General features: G+C 39.5%; 1 protein-coding gene across 3 annotated transcripts in view; it reads right to left on the reverse strand.

The window, feature by feature from the left end:
- The window catches only part of GPATCH2L (G-patch domain containing 2 like), a 56,386-nt gene that overhangs the window by 28,934 nt on the left and 5,180 nt on the right, over positions 1–22,272 (reverse strand). For all 3 annotated transcript variants that reach the window (XM_049611369.1, XM_049611371.1, XM_049611370.1), the window contains 3 exons: positions 8,302–8,366; positions 3,654–3,830; positions 2,054–2,133 (listed from right to left, as the gene is read on the reverse strand). In XM_049611369.1, the coding sequence (XP_049467326.1) occupies positions 2,054–2,133; positions 3,654–3,830; positions 8,302–8,366 (322 nt within the window). The remainder of the gene's footprint in view (positions 1–2,053; positions 2,134–3,653; positions 3,831–8,301; positions 8,367–22,272) is intronic.

Here is a 22,272-nt window from a genome sequence, read left to right on the forward strand (position 1 = left end):
ATTTACAATGAATGTCACCACAGTACCTGGGGAAGGGTACCAATGATACACAAATAAGAGGTACCCACATATGAGTAAGTGTGAAGATGAGAACGCATAAGTCACAGGCATGACTGTCAAGAATGTGAAGCCTGTTATTCAAACACATTTGTTTCTGGGAAAACATTATGATCGCTTTTCATTTATGTGGATCGCTAGTTCATTTGTGTGGACTAAGCCTAAAATATTAGGGTACGCATTTTAGCAGAACTGACTCTAGAAAAATTAATTTGAGGTCAGATTCTGGGTGGGAGTGGAGCTAAATGAAAAGGTTTCACATAGTGTATTCTTCACATTTTTCCTCCCTTAGGCACGTGCCTCCTGGTCACAGACACAGCCATAGTAGTGGGGCCAACAGAAAAGATGGGTGAAAAATGAGCTATTTGTTACTGCAGAAAAATTATTAACTTAAAGTGCCATAATGTTTAAATTTACAGTTTATTACTGTGTAAATTACAAGCAGTACTTTGCGTAATTAGCAGCTCGCTGGCAGGGAGCGGTGAATGAAACTCATTATTTATGATTATAATTTAGAAAAAGAGAAGAGAGATGGGGGAGGGGGAGGGGGGGCAGAACAGTGACCTCTGCTAGAAATGACAAATATCCCTTTAAGGTGATGAAGATGAATGAAACAAGTAAATATTATCCTATTCATCTGAAATTCTTGGAGGCACGTCCAAGAGGCCCTGGAGTTTCCTTCCAGGCAAACTAAAGGGAGCCTTCAAGACGAAATGATTTACTTCCACAAAAGAGGAAGGCTCTTATTTTACAGGAAATGAAACAAAATAAGGCAGACAGTAAGGAGAACATTACCCTTCCAGCCTAACTAATAAAAAGTAAAACCATCCCTCTGTTCCCTACTCCCAACCTCCTGCCTCCCTCTACCTCATGTACTCCTACCCTGTTAGCTGGCCCATTAAGTAAGAATAAGCTCCCAGGATAGCAAAAGCAGCGTTTTATTTTCTGTAAAATAAATGAGCCAAAAGAAGAAGGTATAATTCTTCTAATAATCAAATGTCTTTCTAATGAGAGATCTGAAATTAAATTTAAAGATAAAAAATCTGAGTTCATCTGGAAATAAATAGCTTCATTCCTTTTACATAGCTAAAATCTCAGAAATCAACTCCCTATTTCCACTACAAAACAGTAGCTCCCTAAGGGTAGCCAGGCTATGGCTGTGATCACTATATACCTGGCCTGGCACAGAGCCTGACACATAGTAGGCATTCTAAATGCATATGCAGTGAATGCAGTAATGCTCTGAAATGCCTCTCACTTGCTCGCTCTTAGCCCACCACCATCTTCTCTAACAGGGTATGAGCCCCAGTCTTAACCTACTTTCAATCTCAAAGCTAGAGTAAAAAATGAATTTAAAAAATTTTTTAAACTTGAATTTAAAAAGATAAAACAAAAGTACAGCTGGGTTCAATTCTCTATTCTGCCACTTCTGCCTAGGTAGTATCAGGTAGAAGGCAATACCTTCTCGGTGCCCAGTGCCCAGTATAGTCCCTGGCAAGGGCAGAACTGAATAAAGGTAGATATCCCTTCCTTGTGGCCAAGGAGCTTTTAAAAATTGAGAACAGGTTTTCTTTCAGGTTTTTTGGGTTTTTTTTTTAATGAATTCTAGAATAAAAGACCAAAGTTAGGATAGAAGAAGCATTCATGAATTCAGGAGGAGTTATAAAGAAGCCAAGACTATTTTAACTTCCATAATATAATAATATAAGATTAATCAAAAGAGGAGAAGAGACAAGATCAGGCCTATAGATTTACAGATAAACTGTCATGGCAGTGTTTGCTCTGTCAAAATTTCTGTATGAATTAAGCTTCATCTCTTATGTGTGTATCCATTCACATCCTACATAAGGTTCTCTCTCGTGAACTTGCAAAAGATTCCAGTTGGCTTAATTTACTCCAGGGAGTACCGCAGCACCTCTGATTAGCAACAGGGTGCACAAATCCTGTAGGGAATACTATCCTCCCAGTGAGCCCAGTAGACAGTGAGAGCTGTCACCTTCCCAACAAGCCTTCTTCGGCCCTTTCTGAGGCATCGAGCTGCAGCTCCAGGCAGACGATTCAAGCGAGCATGATATCCTAAAAAACAGAAGAAAGCCCTCAGAAACCGAATGCAGAAGATTCATTAGCAATGATGTGCTTCTAGCACACTACAGGCCTTCCTCCCAGGATCTTACTAGACTGACCCTAAAGCTCGTATCACTAGGCTATCCTCCAAGGATTTATTATTCCCATGTGTTTGTGGTATGATCTTAGGCGTGTCATTTACCTCTGACTTAGGCATCCTCACCAGTAAAGGAAGGATAATCACTGGCTCAATCCTGTCTCACAGAGCTCATTTGAAGACTCCATGAAACAGCACACGGAAGGTACTTTATAAACCAAAAACACTACACAAATAGAAGACATTATCCATAATTTCTAATTATAAATTAAATGCCAGTTAGTATCTCAAAAACACTTTATGCCATAAAATAACAGTAAAAATAGCCTGTATAGTAAAATCTCATTTTTCTAATTACTGCATGCGTTCCACACCCAAAAAACACAACTGGAAGAGTCCACACCAAAATGTTATCTTGACACCGTCTCTGGGTATGGAATTACAGGCCATCTTAAGTTGTTCTCCCTATTCCTCTTTGTGTGTATTTTAAGTGGTCCATAAAGAACTTTCAGCAATGGTCACTGAAATGTTTGATGGAAGGTGTTAAGGTAGCCAATGTGTGCCTAAGCCCGGCAGTAATCTTTACCAAGAGCCCACTATTTTGAGAAGGACTTTCAATCACCCAAATTCATCTTAACAAATTGCTATAGGAGTTTATAGCTCTGAGCAGAATTCTAATCACCAACAGATACCCAACTATTACCTGATAACGGATTCCTGGGAATCTTAGAATCATAAATTTATAGAACTAAAAGAAACCTCTGAAACAGTCTGTTCAATATCACAGTGTTTTAAGTAATGACCCTAAAGTCCCAAAGAAACGAAGTGATTCTGTCATAGTAACCGAGCTAGGAAGACAGTACCAGACAGTATTATCACCACAGTTCCTTCTCCCTTCCCTAGGCTCTTCCCACTCTATCTTGCTGCATCAGAAGTAAAGGAAAAGCAAAGAGAAAGGATGTATTTGTGTGAAAGCCCACAATAATAAAATAATTTAAGGAAATATTTTTAAATCATCCAATTAAAAAATGTCATTATACCTTGTCTGTGAATGTTCTTACTGAAATCTGTTCTCTTCCAAGATCCAATACTTCAGGCTCCCACTGAGCACTCCATAGCCCATCGGTTTCACAGCAGGTAAGCAGCAGTGACACGCTGCTAGGCTTCCTAAATCTGGCACAAATGGCAATAGCAAGCTGAAGGAATGCCCTGCTAATAGATATCCCAAGAGTCTCCACGGGTTGGATTTACGTATGAATGGAGAACCTCAAGTTTTAAGACTCACCCTTGAATCTTCTAGAAAAATCCCTGGACTAGCTCCAAAACTCAGATAGTTAATACATGCTTAGAGGCATGAATATGCTTGCCATGGGACGATTCTCCCCAAAGAGAACCATAAAAGTGTGAAGTATAGTTTGGTCTCCTCAGAACTTACCTCTTTGAGCTGGTCGAGAAGGTAAAAGGAATGTGGAATCGGAAAGTTTATCCAGTCCAGAATCCATTCTTTCTACTTCAGAGCAACGATCAGGAGCCCACTTGGGCAGAAGATTAGGGACAGTGAATCCTGGGACACATTCTCCCTCATAGAACCAATCGCTTTGCTCATCATCCCCTAAAGTAAAGAGATCATAAGTTGGAATTTTAACATGCTCTGTGGAAAACCAAATGCAAGGATGATTTCTCAGAACTATAGATTTGATGATACCTTTTAAATAATGTCAAAGTACAAAAAAACTGTTTTGAACCTTCTTCTTGATCCATATTATGATGGAAACTAGAGTACCAAACTAGTTTCACGTAAATGAAATACTGTGTTACACTGGACTACTTTTGATAGTAAAAAACTAATAAAGCTACCATTTACTAAACCCTTACCACCCTATGAGGGCCCATGCTAAAAATCTGCAAGCATGTTATCTCTTCTAAACCCTACACTAATTCCAACTTATAAATAAGGCAACTAAAGCGAGAGAAGGCAAGGTCAAGTTAGTAAATGATGAAGCCAAGATCTGAACCCAAAGCGTGACTAACTCCAAAGCCTTTAACACAAAAATAAATTGCCTCCTATGTACCATTCTGTGGTGTAAATGAACTTGGGAGTTCAAAGCCCACAAATGTTTCTTAATTCAAAACTAGCTACTCCTGAGGTATTACATTTGCATTTCTCATAGTAGGTTAACAAAAAATGTATGCCCATACCTCATTTATTCCTTGGTACCCTGACATTAATGGGACAGAAAATCATCTTGACACTAGCAATCCAAGTAACCAGGAAAAAACTAACCACAGAGACAAGCAATATTAACCTCCCAAGATCTGTCAAGAAGTTATACCATTCAACCAAGGCCAAACTCGTCATTAGTGACAAAGTCAAGACTAGACCCATATAGCCAAACTCTTGGTTCAAACCTCTTTCTACTGGGTACAATGACAGCATCTCAGTTTGCAAGAGACCTTATTCCCACCCACAAAGAGTAGTAAGACTGATAACTTCATGTCTGCCATCCCATACTCCTTTCAAAATACCAAGGATGAAGGGATTCATGACAAGAATATCTAAAGTGTTCATAATGCCTTCATTCTCTAATGTGTGTCAGATCCCAGGGAAACTGCTCAGGCCATGTTAAGCACATGAAGTATCAGATTCACAGGCCACTTATATCCATGGTAATAACTCTTAACTCATTGTGGAGATCTCTAAAAGGGAAAATGAAAATGCTCATAAAGAAGTTACTCAAAGTGTTCCTTTATAAAAACATACCATCAATGGCTGTTTCTCCAGAACAGTGGCCTTCAACCTTCAACGTACATCAGAACTACCAAAAACGGTTGTTAGAACACAGACTGCTGGGTCCTATCCCCAAAGTTTCTGATTCTGGTCCAAGCAGGATCAAAAATTTGCATTTCTAACAAGTTCCCTAGTGATGCTGTGCTGACTTCAGGACATTTTGAGAACTACTGCTCTAAAAGCATCTTACTAAACCAGGTGCATAGATGGATTAAAGATAGGCATTAGAATTAACAATGATTAGTTTCTCTGCATGTCAATATATTAATTCCTTTCTTATTCATAGACACTCCTTAAGCCATTTATTAAAACAGTATATTTAGCTAAGATAATATTTTCTGATGACAAATGGCATCCCATAATGGCATTTTTTTTTTTTGATACTCAAGCATTCACTCAAGATTTTTGACAATACAAAAAGGGCTTCACTGAACCAAAGGAAACCTTGTGAAATCATTTAGACCAGTAGTCCCCTACCCTGGGCTCCTGTGGATGCATGATGCAGCAGCTCCCCAGAAGAGTACTGCCGGAGAATAAGGAAGAGGCTGATGGGTCAGGTTCCAGAATTCCTGCTCCTCTAGAATCACGCTTTAACCAAAACAGGTTATCTGTTTCATAATCTGAGGTTCTATGTATAATTCTGTTTGAGGGAGAAAGAGGAGAATTTTCCCCTTTTCTGAGTTTCACAATAACCATTTATTAAGAGCTTACTATATGCCAGGCAATGTGTTACCTACTATAGTTGCAAATAATAAAAAAAATTCGTACCTTGAGAGAGCTTCAATGGAAAAGGCACACATCTATGAATAATGTCATATGGTAAGCGGTAAGAAAGTACAGGGAAAGAAAGAGCAAGGGTTGGTTCTAGGAGATGATGCCTGCACGGACTATGACATCCAGCCAGATTCCCTCCAGGAAATGCGCACACACTTAAATGCAGTAATGGAGACTTCAATAAGGTGACTATTTACAAAGGAGTAGATAGTATTAAGAGGAACCAATAAGGGATGGTGAAGCACCCTGGAGCCAGCCCGGCAGGAAGTCTTTACCTTTCCTAGACCTGAAGCAGCAAGGAGAGAGAATGGTTACTAGAGACCAGAGAGAAAGCTTAGGTTACAGAAGACTGCCAACAGGGGTGGTGGCCTTTGGCAGAGGAACACCACCACTGCCAACCAGCAGTCCAACAGAAAGGGAGCCCGAGAAAGCTACAATCCAAAGTCGCAGACTGTATTACTGTCTCCAACTCTTCGCTACCTCCCTGTGATAACACACATCCATGCCTTCTGCCTTTACCCACAGAATTCCAGAGCCTTCCCCTTCAGGCAGAGCATACTTCCTCCTCCCACTGACATGAGGCTTGTCATATAACTCACTTGGGGTAGTAGAACATTAGCAGACGTGATCCAAGCAAAAGCTTTTTTAAATATGGCTTGGTCGCCAAGCTCTGGTTTGGTCACTTAGCATTCACGTCTTCCACCAGGAAAAGTCCCTGCCAAGAACAGTCATTGCTCTTCCAGCAGAGGTCCCAGGACAGGATACACTGAGTAGATAGATACAAACCTAACTTAAAGCCTGGAGACCAGCTGAGTCCAGGTTAGATCAGCTGAGCCTGAGCCAACACGCAGCCCCATAGCAAGAAATAAATGAGGTAAACCCCTGAAATTCTGGGGCTGTTAAACAGTATTACCGTAATAAAAACTTAACAAATACACTCAGTCTCATTCACCTTCCTCCCTCCAATCTTCTGCTAATGCCTCCTATTGGCCAAATCCAATAAGAAATTGAGGGAAAAAAAACAAGGCACTGACACAGTCCATAAATATGCCCTGGAGGGGCAAAATGAAAACTATCTAGGTGGATGACCAACCGGTCAAGAAAAGGTGGGGATGAGATTTCTGGCAGAGACACCAGCATAAACAAAGACATGGAAGCAGGAAATGACATAGCTTTGTGCTGAGAACTCTAAGTATCCAAATATCACCAGAATGCATGAAGTTGAAGCAGAGATAGAGAGGAAAGCTAGGGCTATAGAATATTCTAAAATCTTCCACGATAAAGCAAGGAATGCTTATTAGTAAAAAGGTTTTCCGAAGGCCTGAAACTTAATCTGTCATAACAGGTCTACACTTTCTTACACCTCTGTATAATTATATATCATAATCTTTAAGAAACACATTATGATACTTCACAGAACAGTATAAAAGCAAAGAAAAAGAGCAAAATTTGTATACACTAGCTCATTCAAGCAAAGACAAAAGAATCAAGACCCTAGTTGCACCCAATCTGGGAGTATATACACACAGCCTCTAATGACACCTAGCTCCCTCAGAATGCGAAAGGGACAGAAATGTATTCACAATAACCTCCATTACAATAAGGAGCTCAGCAACCCCATCCATGCCCACAACTCTGAGGTATGGGGGAGATAACCTCCCGCGATCTCTCTCCAAAATCAGAACTCGGATCCGGAGTCTCACGGTCCCAGGATCTCTTCTGGATCAGCCTAGACATGTAGCCATTGTGTTTTTGTCCTTTGATCACTTAACCCTTGAAGAAAAATCACTGGATCCCAGAGCTAGAAGGGACTTTAGAGAGCTACAAATCCCTTATTTAGATGAAGAGAATTACAGTCCAAAGGAGCTATATGAAACTCTTATTGGAACATAGTTAGTATGGTCCTAAGCAAGTGTACCCGATAAAAACAAAGTCTCAAATGACTGTTTAAGTTGTAAAAATAAAGAACTGGTAATTAAATTATACCAGTCTTATCCACAGTGTTCTATACTAAATTTCAGAAGTCTTAACATTAGAAAGAAGATGTTTTCTAGAACATATTCATCTAGAACACTATGATCATTTATAAACAAGGTTATAAAAATAAACTCTTCCTATGTAAAAATAAGAATGTCTTAATATCCAATGAAGGAGCTAATACAGAAGGATATTTTTTGGTTCTAATTAAAAGCGACTTCCAAAAGTCCTATCCTTGACACTATCCCCCTAATCCGCTATCCCCCTAATCAATGATTCTCAAAGTCTAAACTACCTGCATGAAAATCACTGCAGGTACTTGTGAAAAATTCAGATTCCAAAAGCCAAATCTAACTAGATCTCTTTGATTTGTAGGACCTCCGAATGTGCAGTTTTAACAGTTCACCAGGTGGCTCTTATATGCCTTAAAGTTTGAGAACCGCTGCCATAGACAACCACCATATTCTCAGTGACGTATTCCTATAATCATTCGAATCTTCCCAGAAATACTTAACCAACATCCCAAAGCTGGGATCAAGATTACCTTGCCGTCCTTCATCATTGGTAAAGAGCCCTGTGTCACTGCTGCTACACACACTGCTGGTTTCACTGAAAAGAGACAAACACAAGAGAACACATCAGATCCCGTCAAAACCAAAGCAGCATCCATTCTTCAGGTTTTCAAATCAAAACATCCCATTTGCCTAATTTCACTCTGGCTCATTAGCCAATCAGAAATTAAATTTCATAATTAAGCCACAGAGGAAAGCTTATTTTCCTGTAAAACAAAACCTAGGGAAACCTCCAAAACTTATACTTCTATTTCAAAGTACTTAAAAAATACCAAAAGTCACTTTGTTAGGTTAGCACTGGAGAGTTATTTAGTGGGGCACCTGGGTGGCTCGGTCAGTTACAGGTCCAACTCTTGATTTTGGCTCAGATCATGATCTCACAGTTCGTGGGACAGAGCCCACGTCAGGCCTTGTGCTGACAGTGCTGACGGCACGGAGCCTGCCTGGGACTCTCTCTCCCCTCTCTTTCTCTGCCCTTCCCCCACTCACTCTCTCAAAATAAACAAACTTAAAAAAAAAAGTTATTTATTAAGGCTCACAAAACTAATCTCAACTTGCTTGGATGTATTAAACAACACAAATTTACCAATGATTTTTTTTTTTTAAAATACTGTTAACTCTCGGTTTCAAATGAAACTGTCCAACTCTAAGACATGTAGCATCTTTCAAGTTTTGTTCCCATTTACAAAGCGGCAAACAAAAATCCATGAATGGGAAAAGAGTCAGTACGACCAAAGTTACATTTTCTAAATTTAATGTCTTCCCAATATGAAGTGGACCCAACAAAATTCATTCTCAAAACAGAAGGTTAAAAATAAAAAGGTATATGGGGCGCCTGGGTGGCTCAGTCGGTTAAGCGGCCGACTTCGGCTCAGGTCATGATCTCGCGGTCCGTGAGTTCGAGCCCCGCGTCAGGCTCTGTGCTGACAGCTCAGAGCCTGAAGCCTGTTTCAGATTCTGTGTCTCCCTCTCCCTGACCCTCCCCCGTTCATGCTTTGTCTCTCTCTGTCTCAAAAATAAATAAACGTTAAAAAAAAATTAAAAAAAAATAATAAAATAAAGTAAAATAAAAAGGTATAAACAAACTCCATTTGAAGCCAATGAAATAAAACTTCTGCTCTGTAGAATTCTGTTCAATTTGCTTCATTTTCTGAGCTATTACTAACAATTGATTCTGCCTCTTCCGATGCTGCAATGTCTTGGGCCTAATCTCCATTAAATTCGATCTGGTTCAGGAAAAATTTCCCTATTCTTTACAATTTTAGCTATTCCCTTGATTGGGAGTGTTTCCTTCCAAACTCGCCATTTTTTTTCACCTACTCTAAAAGATGGAAGGAACCAGAGCAAGGAAGAAACATTCTTATCATACTGCATAAGCAATAGGCTTGGCAAGATCCCAGTCTACATTTCTGGATCAAAAATGTGAAAATATTTTGTATTTTTGCAACATGTCCAAATATCTTGCCAACATGAAATCCTTAAACTGCTGATTAAATTAAGTAGCTGTGCTCTTTCCTCGCTTAAGTTTATCTCTGAAGAGATCCAAGAAATTTGCTGCAGCAAGAGCCAATAAAACATAACTCGATTTATTTAAACGTTCTTTCATTTTCTTTTCTTCTGTACTGATAAGTGAGAACTTTCTCGGGTGTTGTCGTAAGAAATGTGTCACAAAACTATACTACTGGATTCTGATGGATTTAGAATCTTCAAGGAGCTCTGCGGGTAAAACCAGAGGCCATCCTCCCTGAGCACTGCACCCTTCCTACTTCTGAGTTCAAGGAACTGTGCCTGCTGAACTTAATGGTGCTACTTTTGTATTTTTAGCAAATTCCTGAGAACATCAGTGGTCTAACTCCCTTGAGTTCTACTACACAGTCTCTCATATTACCACTTTATTATCCTCATCTGGCCTCAAAGATAGACCAAATTTGATATTATTTTAACTCCTCTTCGCAGTAAGCAGGCCTTAAAAAAAGCACATTAAGCTATAGAACAGATACTCTATCCCATCAGCACGTTATATATACTTTATTAGTTTGCAGTATCACTAACTGAGATTTAGGGGTCAGCACATGACAGCCTGCACCTATTTTAGCCTGTGAGCTAAGAATGGTTTTTACAGCAAAAAAAGAAATCAAAAGAAGAATTTTGTGACACGTGGGAATGATACGAAATTCAAATTTCAGTGTCCATAAGTAAAGTTTTATTGGAACAGAGCCACAGTTATTCATTTACATATCATCGATGGCTGCTTTCACACCACAACTTCAAAGCTGAGTGGTGGCAACATAGAACATATCACAAGCAAATCCCTAAAATATTTACTATCTGGCTCTTTACAGAGGAAGTTTGCTGATCCCTACTCTACATGTACTACAAGTTCTACTCTTGAGTATTTACCATTATAAAATTTAAACTGCTTGCTTTATTACAAAAGCTATCAATTCCTTTCCCCATTCATTTCCAGCCACCTGTAAGTACTACAAAATACAGTGCTCCCTTGATCCTTTTTTGCACGGATGCCGTTCTCTGCCCGTATTCTAAACCAAGGGGGTAAGCTCAAAGAAATCTGCTGGATCAAGAAAGGTGCTGGTAACCTAAAGCCTTCGTGTCACTATACCTTTTCTATTTTTGTCGACAGCATTTAAGAGGACTCACGGTTTCTGAAAGAGCATGGATTAAACATGTCTATAAGCTTTCTGTATATAGTTAATTCGAGGAATGGCAATGATGTTACAGAAATATCACCAGGATTTTAAGACTATGATCAAGGGAGATAAGTATTTTCTTCACAGAGAAAATAAGTTTGTCTTACAGCATGCTTATGACATAAAAGTATCACCAGTCTACTGGTATCTGGAAGTAACCAGTACATTGGATAGCATCTGCTAATTCTATTTATTCCCTCAGAAGAACTTGCATTGTGGAAATCTAATCATACGTAAGAAATTGTTAGCATGATTTGATGAGAAAAAAGACAAAAGTGGGAACTTCGTGGCATGTCTGCACATAAACACTATGATACAGCATGCAAAAATGTAGTGCTAGCTAGAAAGTAGAAGCAAATATTTCCCCTTCCAAATTATAAGACAAAGTTGTCCAGTCCTGAAGACTTCATTCACTTCTGGCTCTGAGATCTTCTTCGAAAAAAATCAGCTTAGTGAGATTTAATAGCGATTTAGTCGACTATAAAATGTTAATTTATGGGGTGCCTGGGTGGCCCAATCGGTTAAGCATCCGACTCTTCATGGCTCAGGTCAGGATCTCACAGTTCGTGAGTTCGAGCCCCACATCTGTGCTGATGGTGCGGAGCCTGCTTGGGATTCTGTCTCCCTCTCTCTGTGTCCCTCCCCTACTTGCTCTCTCTCTCTCTCAAAATAAATAAAAATAAACGCTTTTAGAAAATGTTAATTTAGCTAACTAAACAGAATGTTTAATGGTCTATTAAAACTAAGCTACCTTTCAATAAACATAAGTTTCTTTTAGCACCTTTGTAGTTCACAAGGTCAAAAAGTTAAAAGGTGACAGAATCCTACATGTTTTTCCTATCTCAGAACCTTCAAATTTGTTTATAACTTTTTGGCCATAAGCCTTTTTACTAGGCAAGGAGAAAAAGCTCTGCTCCTGATTTTTATAAGAAAAAAGCGTGATCCTACCTTTAGTGTCCACTCTACTTGTGGTCCTCTGAAGTTTAGTCAGGAAGACAAAAACTCAGCCTTTGTTAATCTTCAGAAAAACTAACTAGACAAAACCCACAAAGATAGCAGGTGTGAAATCTCATCTTTTCCTAAAATGGCAGCAACTCCTATAGGCAGCAATGCCTCCTGTCTTTGCTTTGGGAGCTGTTCTGGACTCCCTGTTCTCACATGGTTCTCACCTATAAATAGTTTGCATTAAAAATAAAATCCTCCTAGAATATTTCTAAAATTTCTAAAAATGTATTAACCCTACAAATAATTTATACATCATTCAAAAAATTCAAAAAATTAGGGCAATTAGTTTCTCACAGCAAAAGGAGGAAAAGCCCCCTCCCCCATTTCTCCTAAACTTCTACTCATTCACTTAGTAAGCACTATTTACCATACACCAGAAACCACTCTACCCAGTCCTAAAACTAACAAAGAAACGTCTCAGTAACAATATAAAGGTGTACATTTTATAAGAAACCTAGTCTAAACCACGGGAGAAGGATGTGAAAAGGAAGAATGCTTTCCAATGAATAATACTCTGCAAATAAGGGGGTGTGCAAGCCTACAATTTAACCATGTAACACTGAGGAAATCTCCCCATCTTAGAAATCAGAAAACACCTCAAAAGTATTTCTATGTGAGTAAAAACAGTAATAATACATCACACTTCTCTACAGTGGTTGTCCCTAAAAAATGTTCCCACACTGAATTCAGCAGCATAGCCACCATTTTAAAGAAGACACAAATAAAATTAAAGCCTGGGTTTTAGACCACCAATTGTATTGCCTAATTATTATTATATGTTAGAAAAGAAACCAAACCACATCGAGCTGAAAAAACAGAAGTGTAAAGAAAGTCACACTAACCTGCGGTTCCAGAGGCTTCCCTCCTCCAACATTGTATTATGAACACTTTGAAACATATGAAAAGGTTGAAAGAAGTTCCAGTTACCACTCACACTCCATCACATCACCTACCGCACGTCACACACTGCAAAGAACATTTTGCTTTTTCTGTTTTATCACACGTCTATCCCTCTAACCTTCCCTGCTGGGCATCTTGGTAACCCAAGACACTCTTGGTAGACCAGGTGATTGGCATCCACTCTCAGAGAAGGAGATTATCACAGGAATCAAGCCTAATAAAACACTACTGATACCCCTCATCCACTTGAATCATTGATTCCAGGGCAAACACTCTGAGCTCAATATTGTAAACCTTGGTATGAACTTTAAAATGCTTTCATCTGAATTGCTCTTCCTTCCAAGTTCTGAAAATGAACCGTTTGCCCTTTTGAGGAGCAATTAAAGGGTATATTTTCAAGTTAGCAAAAACTCTCAGTTACAAAGTTTTAAAAACTACAGTATTTTTATTCTATAGAAGAGATCAATGTTTTGGCCTTACTAAGTTCTCTAAATCTGAAACTTACACTTGTCGGTGAAAGCAAAATCAATCAAGTGAAAATCCCAGATCAGCACCTAGAAACATCAGCAGTAGCTCTCAACTCAAAGCAATTTTACCCCCTTCTCCTCACCCCCACTCCCACCTTGCACCCACGGGGTCATCTGGCAATGTCTGGAAACATTTTTGTGTGTCAGGACTTGGAGCAGGGGAGGGGGAGTTGGTGTCCTACTGGCATCTACTGGGTAGAGCGTTGCATCCTACAATGCACAGGACAACCCTCACAACAGGTAATTATGTGACTCAAAAATGCCAGTAGTGCCAAAGGGGAGAACCCTCGTCTGTAGTGATAAAGCACAGGACGAAGCGGGCAGGGCATCTTGTTAAGGAAAACCACTTCAGAGAGGAGGCTGTGCACTTTTGCTGGATAAAGCCGGCCTTCAAGGACAGAGGTCAACATCCCATAGTAGCAACAATGCCATTCTCTTGCCAGGGCCTCAAAGAGCCTGAGGCCTCTGGATCCCAGGAATCACGAGAAGGTAGCTGGACCTTCAGGCCAACTGGTAGAACTGAAACTATTCAAGAGTTGTACAGATCACTCCTCCCTGCCCAGCCCAGGCAGAGAGAGGAGAGAGAGATCCAGGCTGGGAAAGAGGGTAAGATCTTGCTCATTTCAGTCTCCCCAATGCCTAGCACGGCACCCGGCACACAGCAGGCATTCAGCAAATGTTACATATGGAATGAACTCCTTCAGATCAGCTGCTGCTTCCCCTTCCGTGGCCTTCATGCCGTATCACTTCACTTCTCTAATACTATTTCCTGCAAGGCTGTTCTGAGGATGTGATGATATGAGGTATGTGAACCCACTTTGTAGACTCTAGAATCTTATACAGAGCCAAAGGATGAAAGATTCAGAAGCTACCTCTAAGGTGCTAATTCTCATATGTCTCCAATATTATTATTTTAGCAGATGATAGTGTTAATTCCCTGACAGTCTTTTTATTAAATAGTAATCTAAATCCTATAGGACTCTCAATTATACTCCAGTAAAGAAAAAACAACATTCTATGGGACTCGAATCTGTTCTCATTTTGAATGGAAAAATAAATGTGGCTTATGAAATCTACTATGTTCTCTATATGGGGCTTCATCCAAGAGAGGGAGACACAGCTCTCAACAGATATCCAAACTAGAAGTGTCTCAAGAAGGGGTTTGGTACTTGAGTGGAGTTCCAGAAAATTATTAATAAGAATTATTAATAAGAAAATTATTGATAGTACAAAAGTATTAATTAGAGAACAATTCTATATTAATCATTTTAATCAATAATTTTATAATTGTTTATTAATAATAAAATAATAGTTCAAATCATTAATAGAAGTTATTAATACAGAATTCATTATTGATTCAAGTAATATCATTTACTGAGTTCTAGTACAGGCCGGGCAAAGTACTAAGAGCTTTACATTCATTATTACATTTCTTCTACTGCAAAACTCTACGAGGTAACTATGTCAACCTCACATTACAAGTGAAGTAGTGAAGCCTCGAGAGGGCAAGCAAGTTGCCCGACATTACACAGCAAATAAACGTCAGAGCCAGTACGGTGTATTTCCAAAGTCCATGAGCTTGCTGAATGGCCGCCAAAACATGGATGGTGTACAGATTCATTTACCAAGTAATTCCACGTTTCTCTCTTCATGAGCTACTTTTCAATTCAGCACTTCTCATTTTCATTCTCCTGAAAATGCTAACAGATTAACTGAACTTGGGAAAGAATGTTCCTTTGCTTTTTGCTAGTTAAAACATTCAGACACAGCTGAAACTCTATGTTTTGACTCTAACTATATCAGCTAAAAATGCATCAAACATGCTGAACACCAAGAAAACAAACTAGGGACTCACTTTGGAAAAAGCTCTCCATCTTAATGCCATATTTTGAATTTTAAAAATAAATATTCACCTTCAGTATACATACTTACAACAAAATATACTCTCAGTTATCTACACCTTCGCTTGTCCTTAAAGTTCCTGAATGCCCTTCCTTTGAAATCAAAGTAAAAACATTCCCCCAAATTCTAGGGACATATTACTCTGAAAATACCATTCCTGAATCTAGCTTCACACTAAGTCAGGAAAAAATTCCAGAAGATGGAGAGCCATCTGTGGTAATTAGACTGTCAGATGACTCCCAATGATCCCAGCATCCTGGTATTTCCCAGCCTGGTTGGTCTGTGTGACAAGCAATGGCATAGGAAGAAGTAACGGGAGGTCACTTCTGAGATTAGATTAGAGAAGACTGTGGCTTCCCTCTTGGACACTCAGTGAGGGCCAGTATGCTCTCTCTCTTTCTCTCTCTCAAATCATTACCCCCAGGGAAAGTCAAGTGCCATGTCTTGAGAATACGAACAGCCCTGTGGAGGGGCCCCCGTGGAAAGGAACTTACAGTCCAACAGCCTACAAGGAACTGAAATCTGCCAACAGCCCTGAGCGAGCTTGGAAGTGGATCCTTCAGTCACAGTTATGCCCTGAGACAACTACAGCCCCAATCAACAATTTGACTGTGACAATATGAGACTCGGAACCAGACCCACCCAGCTAAGCTACTCCCAGATTCTTGACTTCAGAGACTGTAAATGTTACTTAAAGCTACTAAGTTTCAGGGCAGTTTTTTGTTTTTGTTTTTGTTTTTTTTCTGACACAATAAATAATACAGCATTTTTGTGAATTCTTTTTTGAAAATAACTCCCTACTTTCTAGCCCTAACACAAGCTCCTAATTTGAATAAGACAAATCTCTGAATTCTCATAATTGGGAGAAAAAACACACCTTGTCCTCTGACCTAACAGCTCGCTGGTTCTTTCATATTCCTAACCACAAAGGACTATAAATTTAGAACTGAGTAAGAGTAGTTTATACCTGTCTCAACTAAAATAAGGAATTCGTTTATTACCTATAATTAAAACAGCGGTATCAATAAGTTAACACCTGGATTATTAACCAGGTACCTTGAATAAGACGGATCTTTTACATCTAATTTTAAAAGAAACAAACAGGAGAGAGAGAATGGCCTCTACCATCATGTTAAAAGATAAGGGGTTTTCATTTTAACTTTTTATTAAATAATGCACTTAACAAAAAATTTTAATCGTCTTAGAATTCAGAAAAACAGAAAGGAAAAGTCACTCCTAGACCCAGAGCCCAAAGACATCTTTGCTCAATTTTTTTCCTGGGTCAAGGTGGTATATCTATAACCGTACACAGTCAGATTTCAGAGTTTAAAAGTAACTATGACCAAGGGAGAGGTTTTTCAGAGAAATATCTCACACCAACTGCAAAGTTATTCCCACAATAACTTAATAAGTTGTAAGAATGTATAGTGAAGGAGTTTGTTTTCTGGTTTCACTCGGAGGATACCACAAAAGAAACAGCCTCACTGGTTTCACAGGCTTATTAGTGCAGCCCCCGCAATCGGGTGTACTGGGTAAAGATTTAATGATTTGCCCCAGGACTCTGCTACTGAGCTGGGGGGGTGTGCCTTACAGAAGCCCACCCATCCTTTTACGACTTACCTTTTCTTAGAGCTAATAGTGATTCATCTTCAGTTAGAAGAAATGTCTTTGCAGAGTAAATTTTTAAAGAACATATATTCTGAGACCTGAATGTCTAAGAATGACTTTCTGCTGCTTTTCCATATGAAATCTATCTTGGCTATATATAAAATTCAGGGGGGGAGTAGGAGAGCAATCTTCCCCCCCCCCCCCCGCTCCAAAATTCTACAGGCAACTGCAGCCCTTCACACTTAGTACTGTAGGAATAAATACCAGCCTTGTTTTCATCCCTTTTAAAATTGTTCTTTATACCCAGGGAGCCTGGGTGGCTGTTGGTTAAGTGTCCGACTTCAGCTCAGGTCATGATCTCACAGTTCATGAGTTCAAGCCCCACGTCTGGCTCTCTCCTGTCAGCACAGAACCCAATTCAGATCCTCTGTCTCCCTCTCTCTCTCTGCCCCTCCCCTGCACATGCTCATGCGCGCTCTCTCTCTCTCCAAAATAAACATTAAAAAACAAAAATTGTTCTTTATACCTGTTCCACCCCTGCACCAAGGCAGAATGCAAACTTCTGCCAGGATAGGTCTAGGTAGTATGTGTCTGTTCATTCATTTTCCCTTTTAATCTTTATAATTTTTCAACCCAAGAATGCCTTTTCTCTTCGGTTCTATTTTTTAAATCATTATTCTATTCCAATGCTTCAGTTTCTTCCTTTGAAATATTTACATACTCATAGACAGGGCCTCTATCTTCTGTTCTCCAGATCTATCAACTTCTCTCTCATTATCACCTCCTCTCATTGCATCTTGGGAGGGCTTCCAAAGTTTTCCAAATCAACTCAATTTTGCACAGAATGAATTGTCCTGTTTTAACACTGCAATTACATCAATTTCCTTACATTTTTCCTCCCATACTACTGGGTTTTCAAATAGCCATCTTTCTTTCCTTATGAGTTAACTGTTCCTATTCCAAAGTGACTATGTCTTTTTCGCATCCTAAAGAAGACTTTCTAAAATGTTCTGGTTTCCACTGGCAATCATTTTTGGATATGTGTTTTTCCTCTGAACTTTCAGGATAATGATCCTTTTCCCTTATTCCACAGAACTTGTTGAAAGGCCTCTTGCTGAAAACTGGTTTACCTAGAATCTCGTTACTTGCCAACAGAAAGGGTGTGTAAATGACCCCTGGTCCCATTCTCTATTCTCTTGGATATAGGTAACATGCTTCCCACATCTACAACTGGCCAAGACAATGTGTAGAGCTCCTGGCCTAACACCCAGTGTCACTGGTAGGCTTTTACCTCATATAGTTATGTGGGACCAAGCCAGGATCTTCTTCTGTCACTGCCTTATTCTGACCCCATTCCAAGAGTCTACAATATATAAAGATATATAAAACACTGCAATTTCTAGAATGCACCACTAAGAGTGATTTTTTCTTCTCTCCCCATGCCAACAGTAAACTTTATTCTTGGAGAATGTATTTCCCAGGACTGAATTTGCAGTGACTGCCTCCTACTCCAAACACAAATACACACACAGAAAACACTAATTCCTTATCCAAGTATATTCTGGGAGTTAGAGCCTCCAAACAGAAACTCAAAGATACAGATTGGGAAGTACAATATCCCCTCTTCTCCGCACGGCAGAGAAGTTCTAAGACTCTCACTGATGCCTGAAACTGTAGATGGTACCTAACCGTATATATACCATGTGTTTTTCCTATACATATGTATCCATGATTGAGTTTAATTTTATAAATTAGGCACAGTAAAAGAGAGGCAATAACTAATAATACAACAATATACTATAATAAAAGTTATGTGAATGTGGTCTCTCTCTCAAAATATCTTCTACTCACCCTTCTTCTTATGATCATGTGAGAGGATAAAATGCCTAGGAAATGAGATGAAGTGAGGTGAACCATGCAGGCACTGTGACGTACTGTTAGGCTACTCCTCCTCCTCCTGACGGAATGTCAGAAGGTGCATCACCTGCTTCCAGACCACATCTGACTGAGGGTTAACTAAAACCACAGAAAGAAACTGGGCAAGAGGGGACTACTGTAGAGGACGGAACAACACTCTGGCTCACACTGCGGCTGCCTGATTTTCTGACTAAAATGGACCTTGCGTTTCTGAACAAAGGCCTGACTATAGACAGAGGATGAAGGGTCTCACTACATACCTTCAGCGTAGGCTCAGCACTGCCGATGTGGGCTTCCAACTGCACATCTATCAGCCTTGTGGTTTGTCGCTATCTTGGCGAGAGGCCAACTCTAAGTCCTGGTTCCTGGCGATGTGAGTTTACAATGTTTTCTGTCTTCCTAAGCATTTTAATGGGCAGCTGATATTGCTTATCAAATGTTTTTTACACTACGAAGTTACAACGATGCACTGGAAGTAGGCTGTGACTGGAAAGAGTTCCAGAGTCTCAGTGTTACAAGGGACCTTAGAGGTCATGCAGTGCAGTCTTGCCAACTCTACAATAACTCAGTAAGTGGTCACCAAGCCCAGGCTTGAACCCCTTCAGTGACCTAGAACTCATTACCCGGTGAAACAATTCATTTCATTCTTAGAGAGGTCGAATTTTTGGAATGTTGTATTTGACAATGAGGCAACGTCTTAACTCTCTGTGCTTTCCATTTTTATGAGCCCTACCTCCATCCTCTGGAGTCACACAGAATAATCCTAACACACTTCTTTCAAGAGACAGATTTTCAAATACAGTAGTATCAAATCCATCTCCCAAGGTGTCTTTCTCCATTGTTCCCAAGGATATACTAGCAGAACTCTGCATAAATCTATGGACGCACGCTATGCTAGCTATTCAGAACTCTCAAATGCAATAGTACCATTTGCAACAATGGTAAATATACTCTTGGTCAGCATCTCCAGTTATGGAATAGGAAACAGGGCAACCTCAACCTACCACATACATTCTTTCCAGTATTCCCTGATTAATGACCTCCACTTGCAAAGGAGGCTACTTACCTTAACCATGAAATAATGAATACTATTGATCCAACAAGCTACTGCTATAGAGTGTTACTGATCACCCAATCTTTGGTTAAAATGGTCCTCATTTAGCAATTTCACTGTCACAAACACCTGGAGCAAAGCATGCTCATAATTAAAGAGTTTGGGGAGGTAAAGTGAGAGGTGATGGACAGAGATCTCAGCTTTCTCCCATTTATTCTTGCTTCTGAGCTATTGTTTGTGTCAGAAGGGATATTGATTTTCTATAAAAATAAGAAAACAAGAGGCACCAAGGGGCCGCAGAAGGTCAGCGTGGGCTGGAAAAGGAGGGGGGAGGGTTAGCACTCTATCTCTGTCACTTGCCTTCCAAGAGAAGGGAATATTTTCTTTCCTGTGAGATCGGCCTCTAATACATCACCTTAGGAAAGCTCCTGACTGAGACTTCAGGCCAACACCAAACCAATTCACTTAGAAAAACCAAAGAAGCTAAACTATATTTAAGGGGAACAAACGAAGGATGAGTTAGTGAAGAACAGACTAAAATTAGGCTATGAATCACCTAATACCTGCGATATAGACAATATGAATAAAAACAGCAGAGAGGAATTTTACAAAAGAATTTCTCCATTCTAGAATGGAACGCACATACACAGGAAAATTACTAAAATAATAACTGATCTTTTTGCAGGTATAAAAAACTATTGTATCATAACCACTTCCAGTTCCTCAAAACTCTTGAGGGATTGGTTGGCGTAGAATTGAAGGAAGAACAGAAAAATAAAAGGAAAAGGAATTATTGGTTAAGCTTAAAACTATTCCATGGTTAATTAGTAAAGTGAATTTAAGGAAATTAGAAATACAGCTCCCCGGCTGAGACATACATTTTCAAACCTAAAACACCTGACACGTATTTTTTAAAAGAATTCCATCCACTGATGAGGCTAAGTTAAGTTTAATGATCACCTTCATCCTAATAATTTTACAAGTTGGATCATACACACTGACAATCTTCAATATCACTGATAAAATGTAAGGTTCTACACTTGATCTGTATGAGAACAAAGATGCACGTCCAAGCAGATTTATGAAAGAGCAACCAAGGAGATTCTTAAAAATATTTGTTAATGTAGAACAAAGGTAGGAAAATTTTGAGAGAATCAATTCACCAAAATAGTATAATATCCAAATCATAAATTATTATCTACTTAAACATACTCTAATGCTAGTCCTATTCATAAGGTATGCTTAATAATCGAGGCAAGATTTTAGTTCCATCTTACTGGTGAGAGGCTGAACATAATTTGCGGTCAAAGAGTAAGTCAGTCACCCCTCTTTCTCCACAGAGTAGATTTAGGGGGAAAAAATACAAGGCACTTCTGTTCGTAACTACAGATGAAACAATATAAGTCAAGGCATATTTAAGACCCCTAAATAATTAGATTCTAAAGAAGAATTGTTCTCATTTTAAGTCTGCTACTATTCCACCCTAATTTCCCTCATAGCTACAAGAACGTGGGCATCCATGTTACTAAAAGAACTCAAGAGTGATGGGACGCCTGGGTGGCTCAGTCCGTTAAGCATCCGACTCTTGATTTTGGCTCAGGTTATGACCTCATGGTTCATGAGATCGAGTCCCACATTGGGCTATGTGCAGATAGCGAGGAGCCTGCTTGGGATTCTCTCTCCCTCTCACCCTGCCTCTCCCCTACTCATATTCTCTCTCAAAATAAACATTAAAAAAAAAAAAGAATGTTAAAAGAACTCTGAAGTCATGTACCAGGCAGATAGCCCAAACGGGGTAACAAGGTCTTCTCAATTTGAAAAGAATAAGAATAGGGGCGTCTGGGTGGCTCAGTTGGTTGAGCGTCCGACTTCAGCTCAGGTCATGGTCTCACAGCTCGTGAGTTCGAGCCCCGAGTCGGGCTCTGTGCTGACAGCTCGGAGCCTGGAGCCTGCTTCGGATTCTGGGTCTCCCTCTCTCTCTGCCCCTAACCCACTCGCATTCTGTCTCTGTCTCTCTCAAAAATAAATAAACATTTAAAAAAAAAAATTTGAAAATAAGAATTTCATATGAATTGCTGCCTATTTCAACTTATCCAGGCTCTCAGGTAACTAGAATGTTTATTATCACAACCTGACTATATGTGCAATAGCTGTGTCTGAGGTAGGAAGGAACTAAAAGTGCCTCGCTACTAGATTACAGACTGCATCTGGAACCACACTTAGACTGTTATCTTAAGAGCAGACAGAGTGAACAATTATGTCATGAGAAGAAATATACACAAGCTATCACTGCAAAACACAATTTTTAAAAATCACTATTCT

The sequence above is a fragment of the Panthera uncia genome (assembly GCF_023721935.1).
Source record: "Panthera uncia isolate 11264 chromosome B3 unlocalized genomic scaffold, Puncia_PCG_1.0 HiC_scaffold_1, whole genome shotgun sequence".
Lineage (NCBI taxonomy): Eukaryota > Metazoa > Chordata > Mammalia > Carnivora > Felidae > Panthera > Panthera uncia.